At 37.5% G+C, this 26,918-nt stretch overlaps 1 protein-coding gene and 1 pseudogene across 2 annotated transcripts; one reads left to right on the plus strand and one right to left on the minus strand.

The window, feature by feature from the left end:
• Positions 1-8,521: 8,521 nt before the first annotated feature.
• On the minus strand, positions 8,522-10,055 carry LOC115261116 (uncharacterized; annotated as a pseudogene).
• Positions 10,056-12,897: 2,842 nt separating this feature from the next.
• LOC115254015 (oocyte zinc finger protein XlCOF6) lies at positions 12,898-25,272 on the plus strand. 2 transcript variants are annotated; one of them, XM_029858820.2, is made up of 4 exons: positions 12,898-13,315; positions 13,398-13,627; positions 13,844-14,561; positions 24,062-25,272. In XM_029858820.2, the coding sequence occupies exons 2-4, from the start codon at positions 13,487-13,489 to the stop codon at positions 25,192-25,194; spliced, it is 1,992 nt and encodes a 663-aa protein (XP_029714680.1). In that variant the 5' UTR covers positions 12,898-13,315; positions 13,398-13,486; the 3' UTR covers positions 25,195-25,272. The 2 variants fall into 2 exon arrangements, with proteins under 2 accessions (XP_029714680.1, XP_029714681.1); XM_029858821.2 differs by having other exon boundaries at positions 12,900-13,315; positions 13,844-14,507.
• The last annotated feature ends 1,646 nt before the right edge of the window (positions 25,273-26,918 follow it).

Genomic DNA, 26,918 nt, shown 5'->3' on the forward strand with positions numbered 1-26,918 from the left:
ATCACACTTCCTGAGGAAACGAACGAAATTTCTCGAAGTCCAAATCGTAAACAACAAGGCCACACTGAGGCAAAAATACTTAGGAATTTAATAAGTCGCAACTTATGAAAGGAAGATTTTTCTGTTTCATTGCTCGCTTATTGGTTTCATAGTTGTCGCGAACGCGTTCCATATCTACAACTTATGATTGACATAAGCGACATGGTTGTGAAAAAGCCATAATTGAAATTTATGAAAATCTTTACAATGAGGGTATGGATTCCAGCTAGCTCCGTCTTAGACATTACTTAGCATTACTCAGAGATCAGTTTACGGAGCTGTCGGACACACAAAATCAAATTGATTTTCTTTAAGTGCCATGAATTCTCTCAAATTGACAACAACAATGGAATTATACGTAAGTAAAATGATCGATTCCTCTTAATTGATCCAAGCGTTTTTCGTGAAAGCGATAAGTAGCAAGTTTGACTGCATTATGTGATAAAACCAAACAGCATGCAAACTTGCATTCTTAAATGAAAGGATGTCGAATACGCTCCCCCTTTCACTTTATTCCATGTGAAGAGAAATCGATCATTTTACTTGCGCGGTAATTCAAAATACATGACATGAGTTGCAGCAAGAAATATTTCATCAAAAAATCCACAACATATGAATACAAATATCATTTTGCTTACGACATGACATTCATAATTACCTACCAATATTGATTTCTATAAGTTTCAGTAGTTGATTTCAATAAGAGCAAACATACGGTAGTTATAGTTTTTATTCAATGATATTCCTAAGCAAAACTTATGATTTTGATAAGTGACTGGACATAAAAATTTTCCTCTCATAATCATAAGTGAAATTTATGGCTTTCAACAATAATCGTAGTGTCACCAAATCTTAAGGGGATCTTATGTTCTTCCTAAGTGTTTTTGCCTCAGTGCACGAAACGCCACACGAACAACGAACAATTTATCTAGCAACCGCCGTATGCAGTGCCCTATTCTTCACATCCTTCTTACAGCATCGTTTCGTAAAAATGCTGTCGGTTAAACAAATGTCAAAATTACTTACACGGAGAGACGAAACTACCCAAAAGTGAGTTCTTTCCACTCAACTTCGGGGTTGCGTGCGTCAAGCCACTTTTGAGTTGATGGAATCGATGTTTTTGTTGGGTTGTTCCCGCTTGCTTCCATGTGAAAGGAATACCTAATTTTAGGTTTTTTTCACCCAACCGAAATTTTGACTAGGTTGTATTCACTCAAATTTGAGTACTGTGCTACAAACTCAATTTTGGCTTGACGCACTGAACTGCAAAAGTTGGGCTGTTTCTCTCTTCACTCTCTGACAACATTAGAAAGAGCGCATGAAAAGGGAGACGAAAAAGAACTCAAATTTGAGTTTAAAAGTACCTAATTTTGAGTTTTTCAGTTTCTCCGTGTACGGAAAAAGGAGGAATTTTACTTGAGCGCTCTACTTGGGAACTGGAAACTTACCATTAGAGTAAACGCTGCAACCTACTCCATAGTGGTTTCTGCTTTTAGTGGTGTTGCGTGTACGTACACGTTGCATTACACGAACACTACCTGAGTTACTGGTTGAAAATAGTAAACAAAAATCAGCTGTTCCCGGCAAAATCAAATGGGCATATTTTCAACCAGTAGATTTGCATTAGTGTTCGTGACGCCGCGTTGCGAAACCACTATGTTGTGTTTTTGAGCCGTCAGTATATATATATATATGGTGGTGGTGTGGGTAGTCAGTGTTGCAAAGTTCCAAAAACTTAGCTTTCTTTGCTTGTGGGGGGAGTTTGTCAGGAATTCCTGTGTTTACTTGAAATAGTTGTTTTTCCCATGTTAGTGAGTCAGCGGGATGTTCATTTTCAGTGGTCATAGGGTATGTGTGCCATCAGTAATCTCATGCTCCCATTTTCATCCTATTCGAAAACAAGCGATTACGGCACCGATTGACTCCATTCTTTTTGTTTTCATAGGTGCTCACTTCTAACAAAAAATACAAAAATAAGAAACTAAACAAACAGCGCTTCAATCTTTTGTTTTTCGTGGGATGAAAATGGGAGCCACATGCTTAATAAGGGAACCAATACCCTATGTGGGATAGAGTATTCGTGCATCAGGTTTTTTGTGTCCTCTATGATTGTTGAGTCCGGAGATAGTATTCCTCTGGCAAGTTGTCTGATGCAGTAGTTGATGGTTTTCCTAATTGCTACGAGGTGTAGTGGAAGGAGCCCACTTTCTGAGAGTATGCTTTCTATGGGACTAGAGTGGAATGCTCCTGTGGCAAAGCGTATTCCTTGGTGGTACAGTGGTTCAAGCCGATGAATATTTTGTCTGTTTGCGCAGGTTATAACAGGGCCTCCATATAATAGTTTGGGTAGGATGATCATTTGTAGAATACGAAGTAGATTTTTTCTGTCAGCCCCAAAGTTGGTTTTGCTGAGGCAGCTCATGATGTTTAGTCGTTTTTTTACTTCGTCCCGTGTAACTTTTGTATGGTAGTTGTAATTAAGGTTGCGGTCGAGCCATACTCCTAATAATTTATGGTTGTTTATGACTGGTATTTTTTCCTTGTTCAGTACTGGTGGTGATTGGTTTTGGAGCTTTCTCCTTTTTCCTATGTGCATGATCCCCGACTTTTGTGCGGAGATTTCGAATCCGGTTGCGTCGCTCCATTTCTGTATACAGTCTAGAATTTTTTGGATCCTTGTTCGCGTCCATTTGGCTGATTTTGTAGTGACACCAATAGTGATGTCGTCTGCGTACATTTTCAGAAAGGTATTCTTGGGTAGAAAGTCTCTGATACTGTTTACAGCCAAAAGAAAGAAGGTGACTGCAAGGACGGATCCTTGTGGGACACCATTTTCTTGTGTTTTTGTGTCGGAAAGTTGATCTTCATACCGCACTTGAAATTCTCTTCGTTCTAGGAAGAGCTTGCAGAATTCGGCCATGTGGCCGGATACTTTCGCCTTTGCTAGTTTTTGTAGGATTAATCGACGCCAGGTGCGGTCGTAGGCTTTTGTTAGATCCAGGAATATTATTTCTGCGTGTTTTTTTGTTTGCAATGGCATCTTTACCAAAATTATCAATTTGTGAGATGACATCTATTGTCTGGTGCCCTTTGCGGAATCCGTGTTGTGATTTTCCGAATGTGCCGTTTGTTTCTAGGTGGTTCATTAGACGTTTGTTTACCATGCGTTCAAATAGTTTGAGGACACAGCTGGATAGACAGATTGGTCTCAAATTGTTAGCTGTGTTTGGGCATTTTCCTGGTTTTGGTATGGGTACAAGTATTGATTTCCTCCATGATTCTGGAAAAGTTCCATTGAGCCAGATTTCATTGTATGCTTCTAGCAATATCCTTTTGACGTAGAACGGTAAGTGCTTAAGCATTGCGTTGTGGATTTCATCGGGACCCGGAGAGGTTCCTGTGAGTTTATCCAGCTGGAGTAGGAGTTCGGTGGCCAGTGAATTTCAGATTTTGATTTCCCGGTTTTCTCCCGGTTTTTTCCCGAAATTTTCAATTTTTTCCCGGTTTTACTTGTTTGTTTACTTGTGTTGAATAAAATAATCCCAATCGGTTCAGGAGCTGTTCCAAAATAAATTTCAGAACTAACATATGTTTGAATTTTCAATTAAACTCCTGGGTGAACTTCAAGAGATTCTTTTGGGTAAAATTCAGAAATAATCTCTTAAGAATTTTAATTCCTGATGACATTTTTTTGCAATGCCAATGAAACATAGGTTTCTGTAGAAACTGTATATGTACATTTTTACAACTTTTTTTTTTGATCGATTTTTACAACTGTAAAGTACTTTCACATTTCTTCTCATTTTTAGTTTGAACGTCAAAACATCATTTCCACTAGAATTGATACAGTATGCCTGATACTTGTGTTAAAATTTTGAAGATGTTTCATATCAACTTAATTTAAACAACATGTTCAGATTCAGCCATTTTTGGCACACAGGCTTCTTTGAAAAATATTCAAACTTTTGATGGAAAGCAATTATATTACAGAAATTCTTGCATGAATCGCCCAAGAAACCGTTTTTCTTCGCAGTACGCAGTTGCGAAGGAATGACAATTCAAATGGCTGTCACTGTGGAATTTTTATTCCAGGAATTGGTCTAAAACTTTCTTGAGCGATTCCTTTTGAACACGAAACTGGCCTTATTGCTGAATTCCTTTGAGCAATCGTTAATTCCTTTTAACAATTTAACATTTTTTTTCAGAAAGCCTATAGGCTTTATTGTTTTGTGTTCGTCTCTCATGTTCCATATAATAACATTATTTGTTTTAGTAACACTTGCCAAAAAAACTGCTTAGAATTACGTTTGGCCAAGTAAAAATACTGATTCTAGTTTTCAGTTTAGTTGTATATAACTGTTGTTAAAATTTAGCCAACGACAACGTCCTATTTACTCCATTTAGTCTGTCTTTCATCAATTCCTTGTTGCTGTTGTTAAAATACATTTCCCACAATTTCAATTTGATGTAGACAAGTGAAAAGAAACATGTGAGTGCCCTTGTTAGTTTTTGTAGCATTATTGTATTTTGGTGACATCGATACAAGACTAATTCAGAGGAAGATTGCCCTTTACTAAAGTTTACTGAAACTCTTTACATTATTACGCAGGAATTATAAATTATTGTTTCTTCTTGATTTGCTCAAAACTAAGAATAAAAACAGTTATAACTTTTAAAATGACTTAACAGATCGACTTCAGCAACCGATATTATGATTTTAAAATTCTCAACATCTAAATATAACGCAAGTCGTATTTTCAATAAAATATATCGAAATATTGCAACTTTTTTTAAACCAGCAACAAGCTTGGCATTACAGATTATTTTCATGGATGATAAAAAAGTGATTAATAATTAGAAATAATAGAGCAGTATGGAATTATTCCTGGAAATGCAAAATTTTCCCGGTGGCAATCTGAATTCCCGAATATTTCCCGGTTTTTTCCCGGTGATTCCGAATTCCCGGCTTTTTCCCGGTTCTCCCGGTTTTCCCGGTTCGCTGGCCACCCTGGGCTTTCATGATGTGGAGTTTCGGCTACTTTTAAATTTGAAGGGATGGCTTTCTTCTTTTTGCTTTTTGGTCCTAAATTTGTGCGGGTATGCCTCATTTGACGATTCTTTTTTGAAGTGGTCGGCTAGATGGTTGGCGATTTCAAGTGGATTTGATAGGGTTTTCGTTTCTGTGGTGATTGCCCATGTTTTTGATACTGATTGTCCTTTTTTGGATAATGATCGAATTCGGCTCCATACTTCTTTAATTGGAGTGTTTTCGTTGATGGAGGAGGCATATTCTTCCCATGATTTTTGTTTCGCTTCTTTGAGGATTTTTTGGCAGGTGTTTCTGGCGCTTATGAATTCCTCGTGAATAGTTTGGTAGCGGGGGTCCCCTGGGAGGGTTTTTTGCTTTTTCCTTAGTGCTTTTCTCCTTTGCTTGATGGCGTCTGCTACTGTTGGGTTCCACCAGGGTACAGCTTTCGGGTGCACTTTGGTTGATGTCTTTGGTATCGATCGTGCGGCTGCTGATTTAATGGCTTCCGTCAACTCTTCTATTGAGTGGTTGGAGCCTGGGGGGATGATCTTTTCGATTTCCTCTTCGAAGATTTTCCAGTCTGCTGCGTCAATTTTCCATCTGGTGAATCGGCTTCTTGTTGTAGGGGAAAGGCGGGTAACACCGTCAGGTGGGTAAGCCCGTCACCTCAATGATTTGACCAGAAAACAGTTATTTAGTAGCTTTTTGGTCACACACCTCATTCGGTTTTACCATTTCTACTATTTTGAGACGCATGATACCAACATTGAACTGTCAAACGCGAAGAAAATAAACAAAACAAACACACGCGTCGTCACACCAATGGCGGATGTAATTTTTCGTCGGTAGAATTTATCCTCTGGATTCCAAAACAAGTGCAGAAATTCACTTACATTAATCATGTATTCCCATCTGTACTATTCTTTAGTGCCAAGATTCATCGAACGGTCAGTTTCGACAATTATTCAGGAACTACGGTGTAATTTAGAAAAAGTGGGCTTTTCGGGTAAGCCCGTCACTCATCGGTGGGGGTAAGACCGTCATGCTCTTTGGATCAACGGATGTTTGTTGAACTGACTAGGCATTTCTATTAGGTGCTACGCAACTACAAACGGAAGAACAACCGAGGAAATTTCTACATGGGTTTCTCTTGGAATTCCTGTGGTATTTTGTTCTAGGGATTCTTCCATTAATTCCTTCGGTGATTTATCCAATCAATCTACTAGGATTTCCCCAGGAGTTTCTGCTTGGATTCTTTTTGTTCCTTCAGAAACTTCTAAGAACATTATTCTCAGTGATTCTCACGGGGATTTTGTAAGGATCGCTATTGTCAAGATTCATCCAGGAATTTCTACACGAAAATCATTAAAAGATTTCTCCAGGGATTCTTTCAGGAATTCTTCTAGGGATTTCTTCAGGTATCCTTCCAGTGATTCTTCAAGGAATCACGTAAGGGCTGACAATATAGATCCAACATTACTATTATCTAGTTCAGTTATTTGAGGCACAATCACGTTTAACGCTTCATGGAGCCGAACGTTATATCAAGGTTAAATTTCTGTTATATCGATGTATGACTGTGCACATGTCTTTTACTTACAAAATATAAAAAAATGTTCAGCTATTTTGGTGAATGTCGTTTGCCCGAACGCCATTTGACCAAATGCCATCTGACCGAATAGTTTGTTTGGTCGAATGCTGGTTGGTCGAATAATGTTCGGATGAATTCAGAGGAACGGGAAATCTTCAGATAATCAAAAGTGAGCTTAAAGCGATTTCTCAAAATGTCAGCGAAGATTTCCCCTTCTTGTAACATAGATTATCCATTTTTTTCTTATTCAGAAGGATTTTTTGATATTCTAGTTGCTATGATCATCAAATTATTTTCTTCTTTTGATAACCGTTAAAGAATCATTTAGCGTGGGAACTGCCAATATTTTCATCAGAGATTTTTAATTTTTCTATTTGGCGAATGTCATTTGCCCGAACTCTATCAGAGATTTTTCCTTTTTTAACCTTTCGAGACGCTTGTCTGTTTGATTCCAAAACTGCACCGCACTCGAGTATGCATATAGCCGATGCGGTTAGCGCACGAATAATTAGAACGACCATGGTGAGAGTAATGGGTTCGATTCCCGGACGGTCATGATCGCTTAAGAAGGTTTTTTTCTTTTTCGATATTCGGTAAAAATTATCTTTTCGGCCAAATGGTGTTCGGGAAATGCCATTCGGGCAAATGATCCTCAACCAAATATTTCCAAATATAAAAATATATATCTTATTTATAACGAATGACTTCTGAAAAGATTTTGTGTTGCATATACTTTAAAATTTACCATTATAGGATCTCCAGAACCTGTTTCATTTCAAATAACAAAACGACTGATGTACAATGATTGGTATACCATTACTACACATCAAACATATTTTCAATTTGAAATCCTCAAAATTTTCTTGAAAAACAGGTATGACGGACTCACCCCGTTAGGTGACGGCCTTACCCATAGGGGTGACGGTCTTACCCGCATTGAATTAAAAACATCAATATTTAATACGGTTGTGTTATGTACATTGTTCATCAGAATAAACATATTTTGACAAATGTAATGCACAAATCTTATAAAATACTAATGAAACAAAGATTCTGCGTACTGAAAATATCCATTTAAGCCTTACATTAATTTTAAAAAATCCCAATGTTTAAGGTGACGGGCTTACCCCTTCCTCCCCTACATTCAGGCTTATTCTGCGCGGCGTGTGAGGTGAGACGAGTCGAATGAGGTGACAAAAGTCGACTCGCCCCATTTGATTTACATTAGTCGTCTCACGTCACGTGAGACGAAACCGCCCGTCTCACCTCACACGCCGCGCAGAATAAGCCTGATTGTTCAGTGCCTATCAGAATTGGAAAATGATCGCTGCCATGTTGGTCATCCACGGTTGTCCAGTCTAGTTTGTCCGCTAATTCGGCTGAACATAGGGGTAGATCGATGCATGATGGTGTATTGGTGTTTCTGTTCGTGCTTGCTGAGTGTATAAATGTGGCGGATCCGTCGTTCAATACAATTAGATTTTTATCATTTATTATCGTTTCTATCATTTTTCCTCTTTGGTCTTCTTTTTTCGAGCCCCAACGATTGTGGTGCGCGTTGAGATCACCGGACAGTATAAAAGGTTTTGGTAGTGAATCTATAACATTTTCCAGCTCGTTTTTATGGATTTGTTGGTTTGGTGACAGGTAGATGCTACAGACTGTCATTTTCCGTGGTATGTTAACTTCAACAGCTACCGCTTCGAGCGATGAGTTTGTTTGTACATTTTTGAATTTGATACCTGTTTTGATTGCAATAGCTGTTCCACCTTGACCTGACTGTCGGTGGGTGGAGAGAATTTCGTATCCGTTAAGGCGAAAGTCTTGTGGGGTTCGGGTTCTTGTTTCCTGTAGCGTAATTATTTTTGGTTTAAATTTACTGACTAATAGCTGTAGATCCTCATATTGGCATCTTATTCCATTGCAGTTCCATTGCAATATTTCAGTCATTGTTAATGTTGTAGTTGGTTGTATAGATGTTCTGTGGTTCAGTTTAGTCAGTTTTTGTGTTCCGGTCGTCCACTTGTTTTTGGGTTACTGATCCATGTTATCGTCGACCTGATCGTCAGAATTTTCTGAATGTGAGTCGACGTACTCCACGTCGTTAGCTGGCTTCATCTTGTTATCGGCTTTCTTCTTCCTGGGTGGAGAGGGTGCTGAGTTTTCTTGGTTTCTGTGTTTTGAGGCAGTTTTATGTCCGTATAGTTTAAGCAAATTTTCCAGTTTAGCGTAGTTTTCTTGAAGTTTTTCGAGCTCTTTCTCTGCCCTTTTCCTCCTTTGTTTTTCCTCGTGGTATGCTGATACCAGTTGGTCGCATTTGTTCTTCATGGCATTATAGTTCTCTTCCATTTTTTCGATTTTTTTTTTTCGTTTTCATCGTTGTATTGCTTCAGCGTAGCTTCGAGCTTCGCATCTGAATTTGATTTAATTGTTTCAGCCAATGATTTTTTCTCTTCTTCTAGCTGGTTGATTTTTTTGAGGTACGTGTTGTTTTGTTCAGTCAATTCCGTAATGTTTTGTTCGGGCTGTCCATTTAGCGATGATTTTAAGGAGTTTGAATAAGAGGAATTACCCTCCTTTTCCACTATTTGCCTAGCTTCCCAGAAGGAGATGTTTTGGTCAACCTTGACTTTCGTGTTGGCCTTTTCTTTCTTCAGAGTGGGGCACTCTTTGGAGAATGCGCTATGGTTTTCTCCACAATTGACACATTTTTCACTGTTCACACATTCTTCATGAAATGATTCTCCGCACTTACTGCATTTTTTTTCATTGGTGCAGTTCTTACCTGTGTGCCCAAATTTGAGGCATTTGAAACACCTCAGTGGATTTGGGTACCATGGTCTGGTTTCAAGCATGATGTAACCTAACTTCACTTCTTTTGGGGGCTTGGATCCCTTAGCTGTGAGTACGAAAATCCCCGTGGGGATTTTGTTTTCACCTTTCGTGGATTCCTTGTTGGGAAACCGTTTTTAGTATATCTTCGTCAGTTTCTCCTTTGGCATCGCGGCAGAACACTACCACTTTGCATGAGTTGAGGGTTTTGTGTTCGTATACGTTAACCGTTATTCCGTCCGCCATCCTGTTTATTTTAGCCAGGTTTTTTGCCTGACTTTCGTTCATGACCGTAACGAGGATTTTTCCATCGCGAGTTTTTTTGGCACTTTGGACTTCACCACAATAGCTTTGGATATATTTCTCCACTAAAACAGGCGAGACTCCGTGAAAGTCTTTGCCTTCCTCCTTCCTTTCCATCACCATCACTTTTCCAGCGGAGCCGCCGCCGGAGGTTTCCCCCCAGCGGGGGAACTGGTGTTCATTCATCACGTAGTCTCACTACGTGTGAATTGACACTCTGAGTTTTTGTCCGCGGTTATTGCACTACAGAGATTGCTGATGCCGCGAAAAAGAATGTTTATACTGGGGCGTTCAGGTGGTAATACGACACTTCACTTTTATGCCTTCGTATGGACAGGGGCTATTGATCGCGAAATAAAACAAAAACGTCTGTTCTCAACCGTGGTCAGAACGGAACTGTGATCAAGAGAATGGAAAAATATGTTATACTTGAAATCCAATAATCAAAATAATTCATCATTAAAATTAAATAAGTTTCCAAATTGGATGACTCCGAAACGCATTTTCTAATGATTTTAGATCAAATAAGTACGTGAAATACCATTTCATTCTGTTAATTTTCGTATTTTAAGTTATTTTCCTGTTGAAATGTACCATTACCCATTTGACGAAGAAATTTATTTAACCGGTAATTTGAGAATTGTACTTGGCTCACTCTGGCTGAACGAACTATTGAAAAACGCCAGTCATCTGAATAAATTATTATGAACTGTGTAACTTTATTATTCCAAAAACATGCCGGACTATGAAAATATATTCAAAATGTGATGGCCGTCACATGTTCTAACAAAAAGTTCTTAAATACAGCTATTGCTGTTCATCATTCATGTGATATTGAACTATTAAACTTAGTCCACTGTGACTGAACAGAAAAATTTAAAAATGTAATCTTCAGTGTAATAAATAAAAATATGAATTTTTAACCTCTCAGATCTCATATACAACACCTGTTGTAGATCTTCTGGTACATTGATTTTCTGTCAAATATGTAAAAACGTGAGTGCGTTCGTTAAAATGCGTTTTTTGTCAAAATGCAAAAAAAAATCACGAAGCTTCGCGAATTAGATGCGAGTGCTTCCCGAGCAAAGTCCAACAGCAGAATTGAAAACATGATTTGTATTCAGCAACAAATTGATATCACTTTTTGATATCATTTTATCTATACTCAATTTGATTTCAAATTTTGCTTTCGGTTTGCTGTCATTTTGAATTACTGTAAATATTTAGTGTTACAATAGTTTTTAAATCTTTTAATAAACTACATAAAGTAATTCTAGGGATATATCATTAGTGCAATTATATTATTGCATTTAGGATTTGATATCAACCGAAAAACTCTACATTTAACGATTTTTCATTTTTTTTGCGCTGATAACAAAAACAGTTATCAATTTGCTATCATCGATAGCAGGAATGGTTTTCAATTTGCTGTCACAGGAACATTTTTCTGCTCTCAATTTTGATGTTTTAACCGTTAAAACGACCAAAACGACAACAACCTGAGTTATCAAAATTTGCAATATCACAACATCAAAATTAGTTTTCAATTTGCTATCAGATTTTACTCGGGTTGCCAGCTTCGTTTACTCACGAATCAAGAAGTGCGTGTAGATTTTCTCGGGTCCCTGTTGTTCACGAGTAGGTTTGTTTTGATTTGTGTCTGCTCAGCTGCAATCTTCATCATTTTCCATCTCTGAGGATAACACACACATTACATCTACGAAAGAATAAAATTCTATTCGGAAACCTCTATTTACTTAGAATTCTTGTGTAGGTATTCAATAAAAGAAATTTTTAAATCATTATTATTTTAGTACACACCATGAAAAGGGGAAAAACATAAGGAAATCTTACATTTATTCTTTAGATAAACCATGTCTGAGCACAGGTTTCAAAAACATAACCAATAATTTAAAGTCTTTATGTTGTGCATAAACCTGCCATTCTGTATGAAGGTCGGATTAGTTTTGTGTTTTCCTTAAAATTACAAGAAAATTAAGTAAACGGGACCATGTCTGCCCAGTCTCCCCTACATAATTAGTAATTAATTATTTCAAAATATCTAGACAGTTGGAATGAAATGTGGAGCACAACTAACTATGTTGTGAAAGAAGTTGATAAAAATCATTGAAATACAGTATGGGCCCGATTCTACCACCTCCATTTAGCGACCAACTTTCTACTTCCATTTTTTAGGTTAAACTTTGACCAATTCATTCACGTTTATCAAAGGCAGAATATAGAGGGCGTGAAAATTTTAAAAAGAAAGAGTTCCGGAAAGGGGCAGACGAAATCGGATCGCTTATGTATTTCGTTTTATTCAATATATTTTCTAAAACAGTCAATAGAAATCGATGATGTCTGGATCGTTGCGATTGTCTCAAGATGGATTTCTTGTTAGTAAGATAGAGTACGTTGTCGATCTAGGAGTCATCATATCACCTATGATTAGTGATGTGATTTGACAACGGATAACCACCGCGTCGCGCACAACCGACAACTTTTCCACGCGAAAACAAGTAAAAAAGAACGACAGACCATGCACCTCCATCCACCCTACTAGGGAGCAGAAGCCTTTAGTCCAATCCACACAGGAATTAATAATTATTGAACGCGACGCTTAGCTTCTTAGACTGACTTAAAGAATGCTTATTATTACGGAATGTGTCGTTGGGTTAGGATTGATAATAAGCTGAATTTTATGATCTACAAGGCACAAATTTTCGAAATGAAAGAGAACGTGCCTCTGAAGCCTACCTACCGATGATCTACATGATCTACGGTGCAGGAATTTTACGCAAAATGGTTGGAAAAAATATAAATTTTTCACCGAATTCAGAGAAGTTTTTGCTCAATAATTACTGTTAACGCTTTATTCTTGCGCAATGGATTGTTTATATGTTTCATCATCAACAAACAAAGCCAAATATAAATCTTCAAGAAATAAACAGTGAATTTGAAACTGCTTTTGAAATTAAGTTCCCCTCGTCAAACTGTGCATACAGTACGTCAGCCATAGCATAGTCACTCACCTCGCCCCACGTTATCAAACAGGTCGAGCTCACTCTCTTCCAGCCCGATCTACATCAGACACACAGGTCAAACTCTCCACTGCCCAAGAAGGGGCCCATACGAGATCCGAGAGACTAGTATGATGGTAGGTATATGAACCGACCACCAAACCGATACCATCAAAAACAGCAAAATAAGAGAGGAGCTTTGTGTTGTGTCATTAACACTCGGTTGGCATCATACCCGAAAACCAAAACAATTACTAGTATTGGAAGAGTGGATGGATGGAAGAGGCATTCAATGCCATCGAGTCAGAATTACATACTATAGGCTATCTGCTCGCGGTCCAGTGTAGTGTAGTACTGGCGGATGTCCCTCCATATTCAAATCTGCATCATTTCAAGCATCGAGGCCGAGTGCTGCACATTGTGAAAGTATTTCGTTTTCTATTATAACATGGTGATGGTGTACATCGAGCATTTTGAATTCAGTGCTGAAGGATTTTTATGGTAAGAGATTGATTTTCTATTGAATTACTTTTTGGAGGGAAAAAGTAAGAATGAAAGACTTTGGTTTCTCTTTGTACCGTAGATGAGCTGTTATAGTTAGAAGTACACGCTGCATTTGAGCCATATTCTGATCGAGGAGAGGGAAAGTAGAGGGAGGTTTGGAGGAACAAGATGGATATCCTCATAGAACCGGACTGTTACAAGGTCTGCCGCATCTGCATGGAGAACTGTGAGGAGGACTTCGTGTGCGTGTACGACGAGTTCGAGGATAACATCCTGATGGACGTGATCGCCGAGTGTGCTCGCGTTGAGGTAGGTCACACTGGTGGTCCCAGTTAGGGGCCATTTTCAATGTAATATGCATACATTGCAGAGACAATGAAGATGTCGAAATGGATGACTAATCCATTTTCTTATCGCGATGTTGTTTTTTCTTCTCATTCGCCTAAAACCGGTACTCTACACTTTACGTCTGGTACTTTCCACTCTCCCTTGGCAACAACAACAACTACACGATGAACAACACAGATAAGGAAAGACGATGTACTGCCACGGAATGTCTGTCGGAATTGCGCTGAATATATGATAATAGCTTACCACATCATCCAGAAGTGTCGCGAATCGGATCAAACGTTGAGGTCCATCTTCAAACATGAGATCGATATCCACAGCCGTAAGGACGAGGAGAAGATCTTCAGTGCAACGGACTTACAGGAAGAGGACCTCAACCCAGAAGAGTACGAGTTTCTTCTATCGGAAGCCTACGATAACATGATATTGAACAACGTGGATGACCTAATAGGCGAACAGGTGGACGAGCTGCCGAGTGACTTTCCAGATTTGGGTCACGTCGACGACGAGAACATCCCTCCATTGTTGAGTAACGTCAAAGTTGAACAGCCCCAGGTGGGGAATCCCCAGCTAGATCAACAACTTGTTCAAGCAATGGAACAACCACCTGTTGACGCACACGAAACAAAGCGCTGCTGTGGTTGTAAGCAAGAGTTCGATACGGAGATCGAACTGGCGAACCACAGCACTACGGTGCACTTCCACGAGCGGGGCACCGTCAATGATCCCACCAGGCCCTTCCGATGCCACGTGTGCTACAAATCGTTTGTAACGCTGCAGCATCTGAAGGAGCACCAGCGAATCGCCGTCCGTAGATACTTCTGTCGGCAGTGCGGAAAAGGTAAGGCTTCAAACGACTTCTTCTCCTCATCATCACTGGATCAACTTAACACAGGTAACAGGGCACAGTGACGAAAACGACACTAACTCTGCCTAGCTCTAGATTTCATCTTTTTCGCGATTGGTTTCGAACGAAAATTGATTAGTGGGTTATGAAACGGGTTAATGCAATTTCATTACATTGAAGATGTTTGAGCGCACGAAAGTCAAGCAATTAATTAGCTAAATGCGGACCAAAGGTATGGCATTAGCCTATTACCTACCATGCGTCTCCATTGCTTTCCTAGCACTTCCAGCTCAACGTACGAATCGCGTTAACTTTGCTAATGTATGAGCTTCTATCTGAAAACGGTTTTCATGTTATTTGTTTTGCAGTATTCTTTACCTAACTTTTAAAAAGGACGTATTACAAAAAAGCTAATTTTCTTCTTCATAAAATTTTTTACTTGAAAACGATGTGTACGATTGTAATGATGTCCTTCGAAGATGTTAGAGGATATTTATTTGAAGAACTTTTAGAAAAAATACACTGAGAGTAATATTCATCGTGGATCTATTATGTTGGATGCCATATAGTTTAATTTTTCAAAAACCTTATCCTTCGAATTTTTTCTTTAGAAAGCTGACTTCCAGTCTCAAAATTTTCCAGTAGCCCAAGATGACCCAAATGAAACTATGTATTTTTTTTCACTTAATTATTTCTTATCGATTTTAAAACAAGCTAGAGGAAACAGTTGAACTTGATATCAAAAATGAATTCTACGTATAAGTTCCAATATAAAAACTATTTATTTTTTCCCTACATTTAACCATACTTGAGTTACAGTGAATTCAAAAAATAAAAATAAAATAGGAATTTAAATTTGGACCTTGTAAAATGTCTTCCCTCCAGGAAGTAAAAAGAAAAAGTATATATTCTTTTATACTCCGACGTTTTCCGATGTTTACTTAGCGAAACTTGTAAATTGGACTTATTTTATATAAGAGAGAAAAACGGTTTTCAAGCTTTAAAACGCTGTATCTCTGGAACGGCCAAAAAGGCCTCGGGGAGTTAAGCTTTTTCGATTGGAAAATGTCTGATAAGCACGATGGAATCAAAATTTTTGAAATCAAAATATACTCATTCGACGAAAAATCGATTTTAAATTTTAAAAATGAAAAATAACATGTTTGGCAACACTGTATCACAAAAAAGCCGAAGGTCACAAATGTGTATATGTTATAGTTTCAAAGCTATAAATTAAGAAAAGGAAGGGAAAACTTGGATTTTTCGGGTATTGGCAAAGACGAGGGGTGCTGCCATGGCCCGAGGGGTGATCCGATCGGCACCAAAATTTGGATTTTTTCTTCCTCCATTTAAACAAACATTTAAACAAAATTTGGTCAAAATCCGTGATGGTCGATAACACGCGGTGTGTACACTTGGTGTGGAATGACCCATATGTTACTTTTCAAAAATTTATCAATGAATCATTCGGAAATATTTGTTTTAAATTCCATTAGATATTCCTCCAAAAATTTAAGAAAGATTCATTTTGGAAAATGTTGCAGAATTGCTTCAGATTTTTTTCAGAAATCTTTTACGAATTCCTTCAGATTTTTTTTTTCAAAAGATTCCTCCAAAATTTTGAGAAAACCATTCACGGATTTCTTCAAAGAAAAAACCTCCATCGATTTCTTTAGAAACTTCTCCGGTGAATCTGTGAGAAATTCACCCAGGGATTATTTCTGAGATTTCTCTGAGAATTTCCTTATGAATTATTCCAGAGATTTTTCTAGAAATTCCCTGAAGTTTCAAGAAGCCAGATCCTTAATTGGATTCCTTCCAAAATTGAACCATGAATTGTTTTACAAATTTCTCCAGACATTTCTTTTAACTTTCCTACAGAAAATTATCCAGAGATTACTCAATAAAATCATCCATGCATTGCTATAAGAAATCCTCCAAAGTTCCATGAGTTTCTTCAGAAATTGATCCATGGTTTTTTTTTCAGAAATCTCTTCTGAGATTTCTTCAGAAAATTCGTCCATCTATTTCTTTAGCATAATCTAAAGGTATGAATTCCTTCAGATATTTTTCAATGGATTTCTTTAGAACATTTTTCAAAGTTTTCTTTACAAAAAAAAAATAAGGTCTTCCTTAAAATAATCCTTAACAGTTTCCTTAAGATAAACTTCCAGGAATTCATACAAAAAATCGCCAAAGTTTCCTTTAGAAATTCTTCTAGGGTTTCCTTCAGAAATTTCTCTAGAGCCTTTCGAACAACTTTTATGAATTCCTTCCTTCAGAAATTACTCCAATAACAAATTCATAAAATCTTCCTGGGAGTATTCAAAAAAATTCTCCAGCCATGGCGAAATTTCCGAAAGACTCAATAACTTCCAGGGCTTCCTTCAGGCACTCCCTTATTTTTTTAAAGAAACTCACCAAGAATTCGTTTCCATGGATATCTTCTACTAAAACTCCTCCTGGGATTACTTCAGAAATTCATCTAGAGCGTTCTTTAAAAAATCCTGAAGTAATCAGAAATTTCTGCACAGTTTCCTTCACGTTTTATTCCTGAGATCCAGAAGAATTTCTTTATTATTGAAATTTTCAGAGCAAGGCTGATGCATTTCCGCATTCAGAAGTCTTCTAAACGATTGCTTCAAAAATTCTCCTAGCAACCAGGTTTTTTATCAGAAAATATTCTGGTGGTTCCTACAGAAATTTGTACAGGTAGTTCTTCATGAACTTCTCCAAAATTTACCTTGGTAATTCCTCCAGGGATTGATGTCGAAACATTTTTTTAGAAAATCTAGCATACTATTTTGAATAGTTTCAGTTCGATTTCTTTGAATTGACAGAGTGGCTTACTGAAATAAGGATGAATCCATGATGAACTCCTGATTAAGATCAGGTTCCTTGAGAAAATTTCAGAAGAAATTTGTAAAAATTTTCCAAAAACTTATACGGGTTTTTAGCTGAAGATTTTCAAGAAATGTAATAGGAAATTCTATTGGAGATTAAGTCAGAAATTCTTTCGGGAAATTTCTTCAGCATATTCTTGTTAAGTGTTTATTCTTTATGGAGATCGACCAGTAATTTATCCAGAGATTGCAGCAGGGGTCCACTAGAAATTGTCTTTGGATTTATCAAAAGCGACACAAACTATACAAATGTTTCTTTTATTTTTATTTTAAATTTCAGCTATACATTCGTCTTGTAGTTTCGCTGTAAATTCTAGCATGAATTTCTACTAAATCTGGGATCTAATGCTGTGCATACACTCGTGAAAAGCACATTTGTAAATCCGACCCTGATTCCTCTACATGTTTCCCCAGAAATTCCTCCAACATTTCCTCCAAGGGCAGCTTTAGGGTTTATTCCATGGAAGAATTTAGAATCTTTTTCAGAAATATTGGAAATTTCTCAATCCATTTTCGGATTTCTTCAGGATTTTTTTTAAGAAAATTCTTCAGATACTCAATTGAAGGATTTCTTCAGGAAGTCTTCTGAAGTTTCTCAAAAAAAAACCTTGGAGTTCTACCAAGCATTTCACAAGAAGTTTCCCCTGATATTTCTCTAGGAATTTCTTCAGAAATTCAATATTTCTTTTATGATTCCTCCATAAATTTCATTTATAACTTATTCAAGTATTTCTTCATAAATTTATCCAGGAGGTCTTTCAGTATCTGAACGATAAATTTCGGCAATGGGTTTCTTCAAAAAATTCTTCCTCCGGTTTTTGTTCATGAAATTTCCTTTTTCAAAATCCTGTGGAAGTTCCGCCAAGAGTGTCACCAGGAATTCCTACTGAAATTTCTTCAAGTATATCTGCAGAAATTCCTACAAACTTTCATTTTGTAATTGATACTGGGATTCCTTCAAATATTTCTCTAGAGATTTTTTAGCAGTTCTTCCAAAAACTTCACAAAAAAAACTGTAGGATTTTTTAAATTTCTTCAAGTATCCAGGGATGGGACCATTCATTTTCAAAGAGTTACGTTCACTTGCTATTTTCTTAGTTCAGAAGCATGCTATCGAAAACAACGTATGGATGAATTTATTCTTGTAGTTTTATCTGAAAGTTTGCCAAATAACATTGGGGTCGCACACGCATACCAAAGTCGTGAGCTAGCTGTGAAGGCAACTCTCCACGCGGTGAATGTAAATTACATTCACGCCGTGGAGAGTTGCGTTTGCTGCCTTCTGTTGACTTAACTATTGATTCTACGCTAATATATTCTTCTACAAAGTTTCAGGTAAAACAAAAATGAAAAAGTGTTCCATACATTGATTTTTGCTGCGACGTTTCTGAAGCGAGTTAACAGCAAGTGAATGTAAATTTTTGCAAATGAATGATCCCATCCTTGTAAGTATCTCTTAAGGACTCCCTGAAAGATCTCCAGATATTTGAAATTCCAAAATGAAAGCCGTGAAAAGTTTCATGAAGGATTCCTTGACTAAAATCCCGGAAGCGAAATAATCTCTAGGGAAATTCCTGGAATAATCCTTGGAAGAATACCTGAAGGAATTCCCAGATATATCTCCTTCTTGGCGTAACGTTCCAACTGATTAACTGGTCCGAACGGTCTCAGATTTTCATGAAAAATTTTCCACAGGCTAGGCTCATGAATATATGCCCAAAAAAAAATGAGAAAAATTCAGGGTCGTCTATTTTTCCGGAAAAGGTGGAAATTATTTGTTTTCCCCTGACACTACTTACTCTGAAAAATCATAACTCAAGAACGAAGCATCATAGAAACAAAGCAGCAAACAAAATACTCCCGAACCCGTGGAAAATTTTCAAAAAAATATATTTTTGAGAAGGTTATTTCATAAGCTTTGATCGCTGAAATTTTTGGAATAGATTTTTTTTCTTTGTTGAATTATGGTCAATTTTGTGAAAAATAACCACGTCCGCATATATTATATGGTAATTTTTCACATAATTGGCCATAGCTCAAGAACGAAAAACAAGTGCATTCCTAAAATTTCAGCCATCAAAGGAAACTACCTTCTCAAAAATGCTTTTTTGAAAATTTCCAGCGAGTTCGGGCATAGTTTTTCCGGCTTTTTTTTATGAATTTCCTCAACGGTGAAAAATGTTGTGGAAAACTTTTTCCTTTTCATATTTTTTTGGATTCCTGAGAAAATTTGCTTTCATTTTCTAAAAAAAAAAACTTTGTTTCTACGATGCTTCGTTCATGAGTTATGATTTTTCAAAGAAAAGGCTTATATGACACATTTGGACATTTTTCAACAAAATTGGTCATAACTCAAAAACGAAAAAAAAGTGCATTCCAAAAATTTCAGCGATTAAAGCTTATGGAATAACCCTCTAAGAAATATTTTTTTGATATTTTTTACGAGTTCGGGCATTGTTCTTCCGGCTTTTCTTTACGAATTTTCCCAACTGTGGAAAATTTTGTGGAATACTTTTTCCAGTTCATTTTTTTTTTTGATTTCTGAGAAAAGTTGCTCTCAGTTTCTAAAAAACATTGTTTCTTTGATGCTTCGTTCTTGAGTTATGATTTTTCAAAGTAAGTAGTGTCAGGGGAAAACAAAGAATTTCCACCTGAGTTTTCCGGAAAAATAGGCGACCCTGAATTTTTCTTATTTTTTATTTATTTTTTGTTCATATATCCATGAGCCCTGCCTGTGGAAAAAGTTTCATGAAAATCTGGGACCCTTTGACCCAATCCCGTACGGTATTAAAAAAAAATACCCATACATAACGCTATCAATGGGTTTCTATGCGAATTTTTAAAAAAAACGTTATTGGGATCATTCTAAAAAATAACTACAATTTTATAAATGAACTCGATTTTTTTTTTCAATGCTTAGCAAAATCACGAACAAATGTTTGGAAAAGTTTTGGCGGCATTTCTTTAATTTTTGGTGCAATACTTTGTGAAACATTACTGTAGGTTCCAGGAAAATCCATGGAGCATATTTTCCAAAACTTTTATAATATTTGATTCTCGTCAGGAATTTTGCACAAAATGTTATCAGATTTTGGAAGAAGGCGAAAACTATCCCGAAGATTCGAAGAGAAATTTGGCAGCAAATATTTAGAAATTCTAATATTAAATATTCAAGAATTTCTCCAGAAAACATTCGGGAAAATTCCCAGGAACTTTTTTCAGATACTTTTTGTCGAGATTTTTAGCCTCATACTAGTACAAATGGCTAAATGGCTGAATGGGCCTATCCGAAAAGTTGGTTCCTCTTGAAATTTCCACCAGAAATCATTCATCTATCCTACAGGGAGAGCTTCGGTGTTTTATCTTTGGAAAAGTATTTTTTCCCATGGTACTTCGTATGGAAACATAGAATGGAGGGCGCTTAAGGCGAAACTGGAAGCATTTCCTCATTTTTTGGTTTTTGATTTTTTATTAAATAACGAAGCAATATTTTCAAAATCGGTTTTCGTGCACATGTAAAGTATGGATCAGGGTATCTTCTGATTTTTTTACGCGGTACAAAATGTTTTTCGTTTTTGCAGAAACCATTTTTTAGTGAAATTTTGTTCAAAAATGGTTTTTGCAAAAACGAAAAACATTTTCTACCGCGTAAAAAAATCAGAAGATACCCTGATCCATACTCTACATGTAAACGAAAACCGATTTTGAAAATATTGCTTCGTTATTTAATAAAAAATCAAAAACCAAAATATATGAGGAAATGCTTCCAGTTTCGCTTACACCTTTATGTGGCCGGCAGGGTACCCGGGTACCCAGCACCCATTTAAAATACACGGTGTAGAAAAAAGCAAAAAGTTTGCGGGCCACATAACGGTTAAATATAATTTCACCGATCGAATAGAAATTTTACAATAGAAGCTTGTTTCCTGGACGGAGTGACTTGCAACACTTATTCAACCCCGTAAGATGTTGGGGCCTGTATGACGTAGACAGTAGACAGGCAGACTGAACCTACAAACACTTATTTTTATTAAAAACTACCCACCTTTGATATGCTATAACTATGATTCGCTTGAATGAATTGAGCTCAAAGTATGACACAGAACTACTACAAATATGCAGAACTTTGTGTATACAAAGGACATTTTTTTCTATCACCAGTCTCGGTATGACCGCTAAACCTTAGCAATCTCTGGAAAAAATATGGAAAAAACTGGTCAAATTTCAAAAGGATTCCTTGGAAATTTTCCGAGATAAATATCTGAAAAAAAAATGCGAGAACAATTTAAGGAAGATTTTAAAAATTATGGTTGATTTCTCTGGGAGAAATCTTGAGAGGAATTCTGGTAGGAGTCCCCGGAAGAATATCCGAAGGAATCGCTAACAAAATCTTTGAGTCCTTAGAGCTAACAAAATCCGAATAGAAGCATTCCGGGAAAAATCTGAATGAAGATACTGAAATAATTTTACGAAAAATTCATGGAAAAATTGCGACAAGCATGCCAGAGAGAATGGCGAGAGGAATCCAGGAAGATATCCGGGAGCCACCAGTGAAAAAACTAGGTAAAACCTTGGTCAAAGTTGCGGGAAGAGTCTCTGGAACAGTTTTGGAGCAATATTTGGGAGATTTACGGGAGGAATGCCTAAACGAATGATAAAATTGAACACAAAAATAAATCCTAGGAAAAAAATCTTGTAAAAATTCCGGTAAGAATTTCTGAAAGTTTTCTGGAAAAGTCCCTGGAAGTAAAAATCCCCGGAAAAATACCGTGTGAAATACCTGTGCAAAAAATCACCGAAAAAAAAATCCAGGACAAATCATTAGCAGAATTATAAAAAAAATCACAGAGAAAATTAAGGGATCATACTTGGAAGAATTCCAAAAAGAATCCATAAAAGAATCGCAGGAGAAATTTTTGGAAGAATATTAGAAGAATCTATGTAACAATCTGGGAAATTTTTCTGGAACACAAATTCCGGAGGAATCTTAAAAACATAACGTGAGTAATTTGGACATAGTTCTCTGGGGTCGCTGAAATATTCATGGGAAGAATCCCTACAAAAAAAATCAAAAAGAATTCTTGAAGAAATTCTTAAATAATTCCAAGTGAATCCTTGGAAGGACAGAAAAATTCTGAGTACAATCATTGAACATTTTTCGAGCAAGTTTTGTGGAGAAAATGTCATGTGAAAAGCCGTAAGAAATCCTTAGCGGAATTCCGGGATGAGTCCTTGGAAGATTTCTGGTACAAATCACTAGAAGAGCTTCGGAAGAATTCTAGGTGGAATTCTGATTAAAACATCTGGAATTTTTGGGAGAGTTCTGAACTAAGTCGCTGGAACAAACTTTGAAAAATTGCAGGTTAATAAAGGGTTGAATCTTGACAAGAATTCTTTAAGAACTCCTCGGATGCATTTTAGTTGGAATCTCTGGAAAAATTCTAAAAAGGTCAGGAAGATTTCCGGAAAAAAATCCTATGAAAAATCTTTCAGATATTTTCGAAAATAATTCCTGGAAGTATTCCAGGAACATTCTCGGCAATAATTTTGGAAAAAATCCTTGGATTCATTTCCGGAAGAAATCCCAAGGATTTCGAGGAAAAACTTTTAAGCAATTCCGGGTAAAATCCTTGGAATGAGGCCAAGAAGGAAACTCTAGAAGAGCTTCGGATAAAATCTTTAAAAGGATTCCGGGGAAAATTTTGTGGAAGAGTATCGAAAGGAATCTAGTTACCAAATCCAAGAGAAAATTAAAGAAAAAATTCAGGAATTTTGTAGATTCTGAGAGAAAACCTTGAAAGAATTCCTGGAGAACTGTTTTAATGGATTTTGAGAGAAAGTTCTGAAAGTATTCCGAGAGGTAACTTATTAAGATTTTTGGGAGGAGACCTGGCATGAATTTCTAGAACAAATTCTAATTGAGTTCAGAGAATAATCTCAGAGAAATTCTGGGAGAAATTCCGAGAATTCCATGAAACCCCGTGAGAAATTGCCTACTCAATTTCGTGAGGATAATCTGAAATAATTGTAGGAAGAATCAGTGGAAGAGCGAAGAAAATTGGAGGAGGAAAGATTGGAGAATCCTGGAGAATTTCTTGGAAAAGCCCCGAAAGGAATCCTGGGGAGACTTCCGAGAAGTCCTTGGAATAATTTCGAGAAGAACAAATGAGAAATTTTCAAACCAAGTAACAGAAGAAATTTCTGGAATTATTACGCCAGAAATCTTTAAAAGTTTTGGGGAGATATCTGCATTCTAGAAGATGCCCCTGGAAGAATTCCAGGAGAAGCCTTTGTAAGAGCTCCGGGATAAATCTTATTAAAAGCTCAGGGATAAATCCCTGGAACAATTCCAGGAGGGTTTTTTAGAAGAAATCTTTGGAAGAATTCCGAAACATTTATTTTGTATAGTTCTTCCAGTTTGGACCAACTTCAGACTAAGTAATGCAGTTAATCGTTGAGGTAGTCCGTTAAAATTATTCAAGGAATTTTAAAAGCATTTTTTCTTAGTGATTGTTAGTAATAACTCAGTAACAAAAAAAGCTGAATTCGGGGTTTTTGAGCGTTCTGACGAAACCAATGGGAAAGAATGGAGTTAAGAGCTAGGCTAAAAATAGCGTTGAACCGTATACGATTTCTCTCCAACAGGTTTCATGACCCAATCGAATCTGGAGAACCATCACAAATGCCACTACACATCCGCAGAGACGAAGAAATGCTGCGGCTGCCGAAGCGAATTCGAAACCGAAGAAGAACTCACTGCCCATTCCATTGTAGTGCACAAACCCGAGCAGATGGCGGACCCAAGAAGGCCGTTCGAATGCGCAGTTTGCTACCGTCGTTATCCAACGCGCAAATCTCTGGTCAGCCACAAGCGTCTGAATCAGCAACATCGTTGCGGTCACTGCGGGGAAATCTTCGCCAAACGGATCTTCCTCACAATCCACGAACGGAACTACCATCCGAATGCCCCCAAGGAAGAAGACCCCAAGAGACGTTGCTGCGGGTGTTACCTGGAGTTTCCGAACATGGATGAGCTACAGCTACACGCCTCGGCCACCCACAAACTCCAGCGCAACCAGATAGCGGACGAAACGAAACCCTTCGAGTGCGACATCTGCTGCAAGCGGTTCATCTCAACGTTCAGCCTGCATCACCATCAGAAGAAGGCCAACCAAGGCCGACGGTACGTGTGCGAAGTGTGCGGTCGGTCGTTCAACCGCGCCTTCGACAAAGCCAACCATGCCACAACGCATTCCAACGAGATGCCCTTCTCGTGCGACATCTGCGGCCGCCGGTTCAAGAACAAACTCTACCTCAAAAACCATCACAAGCTGCATACGACCGGCGAAACGAAGGACTACGCCTGTCCCGAGTGTGGCAAGTGTTTCCGCACCAAGGATCTCCTGAAAACCCATTCCATTACCCATAGCGAGGAGCGTCGGTTCGTGTGCAGTCTCTGCTCGGCCACGTTCAAGCGGATGCAGTGCCTTAGAATCCATCTCAAGATTCACAACAAGGAGAAACCGTACGGATGTACTCTCTGCGAGCGTCGCTACACCCAGTCGTCGGACCTGAAGCGGCACATGCTGACGCACAGCACCGGCGATGAAGCGCGACCCTACCAGTGCCAATACTGCCTCAAGCGTTACCCGCGCAAGGACTATCTCAAGATTCACGTCCGGAAGCAACATCTCGAGAAGGCCGACATCACGCTGATCGAGGAGATGGCATTCGAACTGCGGGACCACGGAGATGATAGCGATTTTTTGCTTATTTGAAATTTTCTAAGTGTGTTCGGGGAATTGGGCTTTAGCGAAATCGATGAATAATATGGCAATAAAATGCAGAATTTTTAATAGGCTCGGTGTTGGCTGAAATTCATTGAAAGAAAGTTTGACTAAAGCATGGGAAACACTCACTCATTTTTTTGTTTCTGTGACTAACTTCCAGTATTCGTCTCGTCCCCAATCAAAAAATTATGGACATGTTTTGCTAAAAAAATATTTATTGACTGGGGTCTGGAAATCGTTCTTTGTGACATACACTGAGTGAAAAAAAATACTTTTATTTCATTGAAACTTCGAAGTAGTTGTTACAATTAAAATATTGAGAAATAGGGTGGTCCACACTCATATAAAAAAAATTAAAAAAATGTGAAAAAGATAAAGTAAAAAAACTGTTTTGTCCAAATTTTGAAATTTTCCCATAGTTTTCATAGGGTGACGCTAGAAGAAATCGTTTTATCGCTCTAACTTTTTTGTTTCAATTTTCTCATCAAAGTCGTCAAAGAACCACTTTTAGAGCTTTCAAAAACGTGCATTTTCGTGCGCTGAGAACGTTGCTACATCATTCCGTTCAAAAGATATTGATGATTTTCTAGAAAATATAGGCACTTTCCAAATGTTTTTTTTCTTGAGTTACAAAAATAACACCTCTAATTTTTTTATATGTTTTATAACAATATTTCTTCTTTTGAATGCTGGAAAAAGATATTTTTTATCTTTGCCCCAACCCGTAATATCGCTTTTTGAATAAACTATGATTTTTGAAGAAAAACGCTCATAACTTTTCAACCAAAAGAGATAACGATCGTCTCAGCGCACGAAATGACGCGTTTTCAAATGCTCTACAAGTGTTTCTTGAGCAACTTTGATGAAAAGTTGAAACTGAAATAGTTAAAGCCAGAAAACCTGTTTTTGCTGAATCGCCCTAAGCTAATTCAGAAATATATCTCTAGTTCGGTCAATTTTAAAGCTACAAAAAAACTGTCTTCAGCAAACTTGCTCAAAATTTATAGATCTACAACTTTCCAAAGAATGTACATATATAGAAATTCTTGCAAATAAAAAAGTTTGGTTTCTAATTTTTTAGAAAATATGGACCACCCTAATTTTCATATACATTGGAAAAAGGGCCTTATTTTGGTGAACAACTTTGTAGAAGACCATATTTGTCTAAAAAGTCATTTGAAGGCGCTGAATGCATCTTTCTTCGTAAATCTGGTTCGTGGACCACTGTGCAATGGTTTAAAATTGGAAGTTGGTGTCTTCGACGGAGTTGTTCATATAGATTATCCTTTATGGGTTTCCTTCAGGGATTCCTCCAGGATTTTTATTTGAGGATTTCCTCCCATGATTCTTTTATTCATTTTTTCTCGGTATTTCTACCTTTGGGTATTTCTATCGGGATTCTTTGAGGGATATTTACCAGCATTCCATCAGTCCTGGAATTGCTTAATTGATTCCTCTCTAAATTCTTTTAAGCGATTTCTGCCGGAATTCTTTTCGGGTTCATTCTCAAATTATTCCAGATATTCAATCTGGGACTCCTCCAGGATTCGTCCTAGGGTTTCACCCAGGAATGTTTCAGGTATTTCTAACGGACTTTCTTCAGAGATTCCTTTAGGAATTCCTCCCAGAATTCATTCATTGATCACTCTCGAGATTTAATCATTAATTTAACTGGGTTTTCCTTAGAGCAGAGTTGCCCAACGTACGGCCCG

The sequence above is a fragment of the Aedes albopictus genome, chromosome 2 (assembly GCF_035046485.1).
Source record: "Aedes albopictus strain Foshan chromosome 2, AalbF5, whole genome shotgun sequence".
Classification (NCBI taxonomy): Eukaryota; Metazoa; Arthropoda; class Insecta; order Diptera; family Culicidae; genus Aedes; species Aedes albopictus.

Coding starts and splice junctions, on each gene's coding strand:
- LOC115254015 (XM_029858820.2), top strand. CDS start 13,487: ATGGATATCCTCATAGAACCGGACTGTTACAAGGTCTGCCGCATCTGC. Junction 13,628..13,843: donor CCGAGTGTGCTCGCGTTGAG/GTAGGTCACACT, acceptor TGAACAACACAG/ATAAGGAAAGACGATGTACT. Junction 14,562..24,061: donor ACTGGATCAACTTAACACAG/GTAACAGGGCAC, acceptor TCTCTCCAACAG/GTTTCATGACCCAATCGAAT.